At 34.8% G+C, this 10,646-nt stretch overlaps 2 protein-coding genes across 6 annotated transcripts; one reads left to right on the top strand and one right to left on the bottom strand.

Moving 5' to 3' along the window:
• The first annotated feature begins 753 nt into the window (after positions 1-753).
• On the top strand, positions 754-9,947 carry LOC113324731. Its single transcript, XM_026573021.1, has 4 exons — positions 754-1,310; positions 6,705-6,758; positions 7,892-7,945; positions 9,816-9,947. The coding sequence occupies exons 1-4, from the start codon at positions 1,080-1,082 to the stop codon at positions 9,945-9,947; spliced, it is 471 nt and encodes a 156-aa protein (XP_026428806.1). The 5' UTR covers positions 754-1,079.
• Positions 1,844-7,577, bottom strand: LOC113323543. Of its 5 annotated transcripts, XM_026571856.1 has the most exons (11): positions 7,101-7,577; positions 5,827-6,029; positions 5,233-5,301; positions 4,361-4,426; positions 3,986-4,260; positions 3,721-3,915; positions 3,550-3,639; positions 3,375-3,479; positions 2,890-3,280; positions 2,700-2,754; positions 1,844-2,133 (listed from the first exon to the last, which is right to left on the bottom strand). In XM_026571856.1, the coding sequence occupies exons 4-9, from the start codon at positions 4,368-4,370 to the stop codon at positions 2,978-2,980; spliced, it is 978 nt and encodes a 325-aa protein (XP_026427641.1). In that variant the 5' UTR covers positions 4,371-4,426; positions 5,233-5,301; positions 5,827-6,029; positions 7,101-7,577; the 3' UTR covers positions 1,844-2,133; positions 2,700-2,754; positions 2,890-2,977. The 5 variants fall into 5 exon arrangements, with proteins under 5 accessions (XP_026427641.1, XP_026427642.1, XP_026427640.1 ...); XM_026571857.1 differs by lacking the exon at positions 5,827-6,029 and having other exon boundaries at positions 3,986-4,251; XM_026571855.1 differs by lacking the exon at positions 5,827-6,029.
• Positions 9,948-10,646: the final 699 nt, after the last annotated feature.

Genomic DNA, 10,646 nt, shown 5'->3' on the forward strand with positions numbered 1-10,646 from the left:
ATGCTTTGATTGGGTGGGGACTACTGTTGAAATATTGAAATTAGTTATCGATTCACGAACTGAACTTGACATTTTGCAAACTAGTGAAAGAAGAAAGGTTACCCGGAAATTTTGGTTTTTAAGACTAAGTTTTATATTAGCAGAAAAGTGTTGCAGTTCAAAAAAAAAGAATGGTCTATTTACTAACACTAGTTGTCTTTTTTAATATGTGCTCGCAATTGAACTTGCAGCAAGATTGAAGCGTTGAATGATTCGACGCTAAAAAAGTTACTTTTTCGTTTAATGGTTCAGTGCCGGGTGATTTATTTTTTGATCTGACGGTTGAGATTTAAAATGTTGGACTGACGTGGACTACTAATCTAGCTGCTAGATTACCACTCTTATAGGACTTAGGAGATAGTCCTATCAGACGTAAACTACTAATCTAACTGCTAGATTAGCAACCATAGGACTAAGCCTAATATATTTCTAAACTAGTTCCAAAACTAGATAGGTTTTTGTCATTGGGTGAAGTACTAAAATATGAGAGAGAAAAAATCAAATAGACAAAAGTAGTTGATATTTAGGTCCTTTGTAATGGAAGCCATCTCAAACTAATGTGCTCCCACATTCAGATGATCTTGTGCAAAAATAGCTTGAGTGCCCTTTCATATAATTGTTTTCGCACATATAAATTATATTTTTTCTTAACCGACACTTTATTACTATTGCATCATTTTATTTTCCCTTTTGCGCCTAGAGTAATCAGTCTTAGCTGGTGTTTTCCGTTTTTTATGTAAAATTTTGGTACATAAAAAACAAAAACTTTGTGAAGAAAGAGAAACTGCGATGACGTGGCAGAGATTTTTTTGGCAATTTTTTTAGTTCTCCATCTTGCGTTTTTCTCCGACGTGGCGACTGCATCTCAGCTTGATTCAAGTTCTTCACAGAGAAATAGGGATCAAAGATCATCAACAGAGGTCGCAACAAGGTTGGGTTTATCTGATTGCCCACCTTTAAATGATTCTTATGGTAAAAGTGGAGGTAAGAACTCAAACCCTAGTTTTGGAAAATTGAGTTTTAATGGAGGTGACAAAGAGATGAATTGGTCTTCTGTTCTTCTGCCAAATAAGATCAGTGAAGATTGTTCATTAGATAATCAACCTTCTAATTTGATTGAAGGCAAGGAGATGGTCTCAATCTCTTCTGAAATTCTAAAAGAAGTAACTAGAGACTGTGAGAAATTGGTTGTTGGCTACTTCATTGGAAAAAGACGCTCCTTCTCGGAAGTTCAATTTGCAATTGCCAATACTTCGAAGATGGAAGCAGAGGTAAAAATTACTATCCATTAAAGCAATGCTTTCTTCTTAGAATTCTTGAATATGGAAGATAAAGCAGTAGCAGTATATTTTGGATCTTTCTACATTTTAGGAAAACTGTTTGTGGTTAGACCCTGGACACCTTTGCTTGAAAACTTAATTACAGAGATAAAGACCATTCCTGTTTGGATATTGATTTACAATGTTCACTACTACAATACTAGTTTTAGTCACGCCAAAAAACCGTGGCAGTTGACCAAAAATCCGTGGCAAAAGATCACTTGCCACGACAGCCTCCTCGTGACATCCTGTGGCTAAAACTGTTTGCCACGACCGTTGCCACGGTTTTTATTAAGTGGCTAATAATGTATGATCATTTACCACGGGTTCCGTCGTGGCTAATAACTAGTTGGATGGCACATGTGTGGGATTATTAGCCACGGTTTTCATGCATAGGTGCTCCAAGATCATTTTATGTAGCTGGATTTCACTGTAGCTATTTAAAAACTGATTGTCGCCAGTTTTTACTGCTACCCACTAAAATAACAAGACTATTTACTTTACAACAATTTCAGAAAGTCAATGTATTCGTTAAAAAACACAAGTTCTACATGTTTCTCTGATTCATTACGTTCCAAAGCAAATAAAAACTTAATACTATACGATTTTTGGTCTGATATAAGAAAGCAAATAGAGCCTGATTCAAGTTTCAGGAAAACTCTAAAGTGAATGAAAACAAAATACTTAAATTATCACAGATGGATTTCTTACTTCCAAAGTTAACTATCAAATATCTTCCAGCATCTTGAACATAATATCTTTCAATGAAATTAACCTACAAAATGTAGACATCAAATCTGATATCAATGACAAATGACAGAAGAAAATATCCATGTATACAACATTTACAGAGGCTTAATTGCCTAATTTAAGAAGATGCAGAAGAATCATAGGAACAACCATTCATCCAACTATAATCTCTCACATACACATGGATCCAAACAAGTACAAATATCCATCAAACATTTAAGCCGATACAGCTAGTTACCCATAAATCAATCCATGGCAGAAAAAAGAACAAGAAATTCAGAGTAGTCTGAAACCAGTACACCCATTTCCAAATGTCCTAATAATTCAATATGAATATACATCATCCATTGGTGTACGCAAATACTAAGTTGGTTGGCAAGCTATTGGCTAACGATAATGCTATATGTGTGTCGTTACAGCTAAAATAAAGAATGTGTCTGCAAATATCACTATAGTCCATGATGTTAATCCAGAGTCTAACTTAACAATTATGCCGTCGTCTTTCTAATATGTTGCAGCAAGGGGAACATGTTTAGAGGTTTATAAGCAACTGTAATCATATGAATAGACTAATAAAGCAGAAAACATTACCTCAGATTCGTCTAGTAAGATCATAACTCTATGGCTCTGGATGTGGGAGGTCCCTCTACAAAACAAAATGCAATTGAGAAAGCTTGTGACTGCAAACAAATATTTGCGGATATCCTCATACATGCCCAAGAAATCTTTAAGAATCTAGATAATACACTGCCAAAAAATTTATGGATATGCTAATACATACCCGACCAGCAAACAGTAGCAAAATGGCATCTATTTTTTTCTATGATTCCTCGTTAGCCTTTTTTATCTCATCTACAGTTTTCTTCATCTCAAGACGTTCTTTCCATGTCGTTCTGCATATGAACCTGATCCTCCTTCAGTTTCTTAATTTCATCTCTTAATACAGCATTTTCCTCGTTGTTTTGGACAACAATTGAAGAAGATTCCCCTATAAGCTTGGTTACTTTAATTGCTGAACCAACACCACGAATCCGACCTGGTTTCTCAGCTCCCATGATTTTAGAATACTTGTCTCCTTTCAGCTGGTCATGAGAAGTGAGTTCTAAGATTGAAACATCATTATCTGAACCATTCTCTTCTAAATTTTTCCTCTCCAAGGCTTCCACTTGAGCCTGCAGTTATAATATGCAAAGTTAAAGTGAGAACAAGTTGCAACAATTTTACTAATTCTAACAGCATACAAATTAACGTATTAAAAAGCCTTACGCGATTTGCTTCAGATATAGGGTTGGGAGTTTTCCCTTCTTTGACTCTATAGGTTTTCTGATACACAGCCGCTCGACTTGCTTTCTTTTGTGTTGTCTCTTCTATCTGTTCATACATAGTATGTCAAGATCTACATAAACATTAACTATCAATACCGATTCATATTAGTCGTTACCTCTATCGCGTGGTTCACGAATGACTTAATACCACCATGATGAGGCACAACCAAACACTTTCTACTTGCTTTGCCATTCTCACTCTTTTTCTATGTTATTCAACGTTCAGAAGTTAGAAGTCACTATTTAACATATAAACTCATAAACGATAAATTTGTAAACATTCTCACCTTGAATTCAGGTGAACGCCAATATATCAACATATTTGCCCACTGAGTTTTGTCTGGACAACTAGCTCGGTTTTGTGCATCAGTCTTCTTCTCATCGAAATGTTCCAACCTCATGTTACGTTTGCTTGCCTTCCATTTTTCATGGATTTTCTCCTCCACCCAAAAGTTGATCTCATCAGAATAATGAAAAATATTCTACAACATTCATCAGTTAAAATTTAGCAATCTTATTCAATTAAATAATTTAATATATTATTTTCTCAACCTTCAACTCTTCAATGGCTTCTTCAAGCTTTTCTTCCTTATGGGGCATACCAGACCAGTCTGGAATGTCAAAAGGGTAGTTTTCTCCATTTAGTGCCAGCTTTCCACAGTAAGCCGAGATCTTATTTGCGTTCAGTCCAACTGGTGCGCCCCGGCAAAATTCCAGTGATACTTTCTCACCCTTTTTCAGCTTATTAAGGAAGTTCAACTTAGCCCCTCCTCTTACTTTCTTTACTGCCGGAGGTTGTGGGTTTTCATCCATATTTCCTGCAAGAACTACAAACAACAAGTAAGCACATCATAACAAAATAAAAAGATCACACAGCGTGTGGATAAAAAACACATAATAAGAAATTAATCTAGGAATGCATTCAACCTTTCCTCATACTCTAGAGAAGGAGAAGATATAAAGAAGTCAGCGAGCAATGTAGCCAAGGTGAACCTGCATTGATAATATATGTCAATTCAGTCCATAAGAAACCCAAGAAGGAAAAGATATAAAGAAGTCAGCGAGCAATGTAGCCAAGGTGAGTCTGCATTGATAATATATGTCTACTCAGTCCATAAGAAACTCAAATAATTTCAAAACCTGGCTTCATCCTAACTTCTAACCTATTAACCACTGACCTGGTCCTATCCTACTGATCAAAATAATCAAGCTCAAACATTAAGATTCTCACGTTACCCAAACATATGATATGGACACTAAGTAATAAGTTTATCCAGCATCATATTTTCTAGCTCTGGTCCTACGGGTACGAGATTATAACATATTAGCTAGCCACCAATAACATACAGAAATTTGATGCCTTTTCAGCATATAAGCTTACACAATCGAACAAGAGATGATTCGTAACAGCCTTAGTAGTTACTGATGATGAAGCTAAATGGTAAACATTCCATCTCTAAGTAAAATTGAAGTATTAGTCATGAATTCAAGCTACTAATCTATATGAGAAATAAAATTGTGAAAACCTTATCAGTTCTGTGTATTGCAAGTTTATAATAGAGCATCAAGACCACGTCACATGTATTATAATAGAGCATCAAGACCACATCACATGTAAAGTAGTTAATCAAATTACCCTAAAACCTTCATTCTATCAGAAAATACTGATGAATTCTGCAAAACCAAAATTCAACTTGTCCATAAGTATCAAACTACCAATGAAGCTGTCCTGCACTAGTTTCCAGCTCATACAAAACACTACAATCGCAAAACAGATTCCACTTTCATGTAACGTTTACCTTGAACGTACAGCAGCAAAGTAACAACAGCAACAACCACTTAGAAGAATGAGTGAACTCCAAGAAGACCTGAAATTTGCAGAATGGGTCAAATTTGAAAATTTTCTAAGGGATATTAGTATTCAGACAAACATGCTCTCCTCCCCTTAAATATGGTGAACAACTAACACGGCAAAAGGTCAATAACACGACAGGTCATAACAATGACTTATCACCTCATCGACAAGGCAACGGGTCAGTAACATACAGAACATGTTAATTTAACATTAGCTTGAGAAAGTTGTGGTCAATAACACAACAGGGCGCAGTTATAGACTTATTATTTCAGGTAACGTTGTGCATAGTATCACTGCTATACTCATCTCACTATAGTATCAGGTCATTTTAATGCCAAACATCAACATACTGCATTTTACTTAAGGCACATATCATGACACGTTTAAATTAAAAATATCACATGTGAAATTTCTATACTAGGTGAACACATCTTAGTATGTTAAAACCAAGCCAGTATATCAAAACATAACGTTACGAAGAAATATAAGTGAAGAAAATAAACTTTGTTGTACTATAAGAATAAAGAATAAATAGTACCAAGGAAAGTGCTCTGTGATATTTCACAAGCTTGAGAACCAAAGAACAAGTAACTGTGGCAAGTGCACTATTTATGTCTCACTATCTTCCACCTTAAAGCCCCGCAAATAGTACACTTGTCCATGTTTTTTCCTTTTTTTATAGAGGGAGAATCCCAAACAGAAAACCAATTATCATAAACTCCTGATATTTAAGCCAACAACCTACACTCAAACATCATGTTTCATAAGGAAGGAGAACAAATTTTGCTTGCAGATTTAAAGAAACATGCCATTGAATTCATACGGATATTGGTGCTCAGAAAAAAGTAGAAAGTTCCTATTGTGTTTTATCTAGTTGATGCTGAGATAACCAGTTAATATGTAACATGGCACATTCATTTCTAGACAAACTTGTTACTGCTAGCCTGTTACAGTAAAACCTAATGAAATGGGATAAGTTGAGGCTCTTGAGGGTACGCCTCAAATGATAGTACCAAATTGTAGGAACACAATACTACCTCAAACTATCTTTATTTAAACAGTAAAATCTGCAAACTCTCTGTCAGGATATAGAAAACAAGTCAATCACGTGAGAGACTCGGTCTAGTGCTGAACTTCATATAATGTGATAACCACAAAACATTGGGTGTAAGTGTATTGTAATACCAGTTGGTGCTATCCCAGATGAGAAACTTTTCAGATTATGAACTACTAATCACATAACTACAAATTTATCGGAGTAGTAAAACTGTAAAAGTCTCCTATTTGACCCTCTAATTCAAAAACCATTGCTTCATCAAAGAGTACTTAGAAATTACTACACATGTCTTTACGAGAATACTTCTGACGTGTGCTATTCAGAAATTTTGATTTTACCATCTACATTTGATTTGACAGTTTATTGGAGTCATGGAGATAAAGCTGATAGATGAAAGACATTATTCCAGAAAGGTATACTTCGTGCTTAAGTTAGAATAGAGGCTACATACAACAAATTCGATGTTTAAACAAGCATACAAAGTAAAAAATACAACAAAGAAGAGTAAGGATGCAACAACAGTCTTAAGGAACAACCAAAAATAGTATTTGACAAACCTAGAAAGACATGCATACTGGGTTTTGCAATTACACTTGAAATAGAAATACAATTCTAAACACAAACCTAGTATATTTGATATTACAAAGCAAGAACAGTAGAATTTCAAAACAAAAATTGAACTTTGACCTAAAAGAAACTCAAAATATATGACAATCGCAGTAGGAAATCAAGGAGAAAGAAATTAAATTTCTTACCAGCTTGTGCAGATAAAATCGATGATGTCTTGCAGAGAATGAAGAAATTGATGGATTTCCTTCTTCCAAATCTGACCCGATATCATAAAACGGTTCAAATTAAAGAAGATATAAATTCTACAGCAGTAAAAAAACTGAAGCTGGAATGAAATTAGGTTGATTCATACATATAGAATTACTACTTAAAAAAACCCTAATTTCAGAAAATCAAAATCAGAAGATCTAATTTTAGAAAATGTTTTTATAGCAACCATAATCGAAGAAAGAGGAGAGTTGAGGGAGGTGGGAGGAACTGCAGGAATTGGATGAACTGGGGACTTATCTCATCAGGTGGGGATCGTGGTCTTCTGCTGGGTTTACTAGCCACGACTTGAGATTTTAAGAAAATTCTAGGAGAATTACGATCATTCTTTAAGTGTTATATTATTCTTTTATCTCCTTATAAAACATGGAATACCAAGAATCTAGTTATTTTAGGAATTAGTATATGTTTTCTTAATTGTGGTATTTGTTTTGGACTCAAGTTATGTTTTCTATATATACACAAGTTCATTCTAGGGTTTAGTTATTCAGTGAATAACTTCTCTATTCTATTAGAATCCTATAGATCTTATCACTTTCTTCTTCACGGACCATGGCAACTTCTTTTCCGGGGAGTTATAATACAGCCACTTGGTGTCTCGAAATAAGAAATTTTAATAACAACACTGCTGAAGATATGTATGAATTTTTTAAGGACTACAATGTTGCACATGTTTATATGACACCGATTTATGCGATCACTTATGCAGAAGTGCGCTTCTGGTCCAAAGGAGAGGCTGAAGCAGCTCTACATGCTTCCCAAGGTAAAACCTCTGAGTTCTTAGTTTTGATTTCTAATTTTTCAATTCTTATGGGTTATTTTGTTATTGGTACTTAGGTTTTGTCTAGCTTTTGAGTTTGGTCTAACATTTGTCCAGCTTGGTGTTTGGTACTTGAAATAATGTTGACTCACGTTGACCAGGTTAAATCTTGATTTCTGTGTATAAATTATTAATAAATATATATATAATTAAATTATGAAATCAGATTACAATTATACCCATCACTTTATTAACATTTCTATTACATCAAACTCATCTTCTCTTCTTTCTCTAAATACATCACCACCGCAGCCACCGTCGAGCATCATCTTCTGTAACAACACCTCTCCAACTCTAATAGCAGCAACATCACCTCAATCAAGCCCTTCATTAATCTCTTCCATTTATCACTTCAATCGACAGCAACAACAATTCTTCTCACCTCAATCAAATCCCATCTCTAAGTTAATTCTACCAAATCCAAGCCCTATTCAGTACCGACCACAACACCTTTGCCAGATAACCAAGCACCTTGGCTGCATAATCACAAAACAACCAATACCCGTACCATCTGAATCCCTTACTGCTCAGTTTGTTTCTCAGTCGAGAAACTCCATCTATACTTAATTCCCAGATCGAGCAAACAATCCCAAACACCTCAGATCGAGCCCATTCCGTTCTTCAACATCAGCAAAACAAACAACAACATCTGCATACAACAATCACTGCTTTTATGTTTTCCCCCATCACAACTGTCGATATCTTGAATCAACAGTATCGTCTAGAACTCACGCACAGATTCGAGAAGAAGAACTTAACTCCACCGAAATATTGTTGATGAATCAACATCTATTGCTTAATTAACACTACATCATACCCCCAGAAATCCCAGAAATCAATCCATCTCTATCTCGAAATCAAATTGTTTCCTTCCCTTGTTGCTGCTCTACTTCTCACACGAAAACCCTTCCTGTATTTCTTCTCTAGGCTTTGACACAACCCAATCTGTTACGACAGCATCTCTCACCATTCTGCTTCACAAAGCCTAACATTGAAGCACTGTAGCTCCATATTTCACTCTTAATTTCATCAGAAGAAGCTTTAGCACGCCCTAAATTCCTCCTACTCAAACCCTAGTTTCACTGTTGCTATCAGAGATATGAAATCGATCTCAAATCAGGCCTGAACCTGTAAATTTCCATCAATTATTCAAGAACATAACATCAAACTCAAAACCCCTCTTTTAACATCTCGAATTACATCTTAATCAACCACCACTATCTCCTTTCATCAACAGCAGCAGAAGCAGAAATCACCGTCTCCTCTTTACCCCATGAAGATCTTCCCTGTTAGTTTTTCCTTTGAGCTTTATGGAAGATCTTAAGATTCTTAACAATTTCAATAACTTGGTTCACGATTTTAGTGAAGGGTTTAATCTTTCATCCATGGGAGTTTTATCTGTGGGAAGCGGAATAAGAAAAGAGAAGAGAAGAAAAGAAAGAGTTAGGAAATAGGTTTATCAAATCCGTTGGATCCAATGGAAATATTAGGAAAGTGAAGGCTATGATAGTAAACTCTTGTAATAATTACCATTTTTCCATTTTTTTAAAAACCATTTATTAATTCCTTAACAGAAGTCAAAATATAACTGAGTCAACGCTGGTCAACGTCTTTTCCAAGTACCAAATGCCAAGCTGGACAAATGTTAGACCAAACTCAAAAATTGGACAAAATCTGAGTACCAAAAACAAAATAACCCAAAAAGAAAAGACTTCCAGGAATTGATATATCATCTACCCTGATTTTCTTTACCTCACTAATAATTCAATTATTTTTTCACTAATATTGATTCCTGTTTTTTTCTTTCTTGTAGGTACTTTTGAGGCATCGCGTGCACTTGGTCCGGATGGGAGATATTGGCGACCACCCTTATCCCGATTTTGAAATGACAACTTTAAAGCTACAACATCAATCAATTTTCAATCCGTCTCGTTTGCTTTTATAGTCTTTATAAAATTACAAATATTATTCATAGCCAATTTAATTTTTTATGACAATCATTATTATAGAAAGGTACTAGATCTGAGCAAGGATTTATACCTTTTCGAGTTCTGGTTAGGTTAAGTGATTATAACTGTTGTTTTTTCAAATCTAAGTTTTTTATTTCTTTGATTTTAGTATGTTTTTATTCTTAATTAGGTTTTCTAAGTTCTGGTAAGATCCTTACTACTCCTATATTACATGTTGCATATTAAGATACGCATCGCAACCGCTCCTGGTAATAATGTTATTAATGATGTGAGTCATGTTTCTTCAAAGGAGCTTGCTGGGTAGATTTATCAGGGGCAAAAAGTGAGATTTATTCTCAAAAATAATAAATAAATAATTAAATAACATATCTCCTCTTGGAAGTTAGACATGACAGCTAGTGTTAATAAAAATAGATTTATTAATCTGGCCATGCATAAAAAAAATTCAAAGAAAATGTTTGATGTTATTTTTTCTGATGATTTTCTCAAAAACTCGGATTATATACCGTTCACTAGGCTTACGACACGGGCCTTAACGTTGGTTAATTTCTAAAATCATACTAATTTAATTATATTTTTGCTAAGTAATCTATTTGTAAGACCTACTCTTCTTGCAAAATCACTCGTATAATCACCGGCAACACATACCTATACCATATCATCCAACTTCATTG

The sequence above is a fragment of the Papaver somniferum genome, chromosome 11 (assembly GCF_003573695.1).
Source record: "Papaver somniferum cultivar HN1 chromosome 11, ASM357369v1, whole genome shotgun sequence".
Classification (NCBI taxonomy): domain Eukaryota; kingdom Viridiplantae; phylum Streptophyta; class Magnoliopsida; order Ranunculales; family Papaveraceae; genus Papaver; species Papaver somniferum.

What these genes read in the sequence shown, in the direction of transcription:
- LOC113324731 (XM_026573021.1), top strand. Translation starts at nt 1,080, where the DNA reads ATGAATTGGTCTTCTGTTCTTCTGCCAAATAAGATCAGTGAAGATTGT. An exon ending in CTTCGAAGATGGAAGCAGAG is followed by an intron (nt 1,311 to 6,704) that starts GTAAAAATTACT and finishes TTGATTTGACAG; the next exon opens with TTTATTGGAGTCATGGAGAT. An exon ending in AGCTCTACATGCTTCCCAAG is followed by an intron (nt 7,946 to 9,815) that starts GTAAAACCTCTG and finishes TCTTTCTTGTAG; the next exon opens with GTACTTTTGAGGCATCGCGT.
- LOC113323543 (XM_026571855.1), bottom strand. An exon ending in AAGCCATTGAAGAGTTGAAG is followed by an intron (nt 3,916 to 3,985) that starts GTTGAGAAAATA and finishes TGAATGTTGTAG; the next exon opens with AATATTTTTCATTATTCTGA. An exon ending in CTATATCTGAAGCAAATCGC is followed by an intron (nt 3,281 to 3,374) that starts GTAAGGCTTTTT and finishes TTATAACTGCAG; the next exon opens with GCTCAAGTGGAAGCCTTGGA.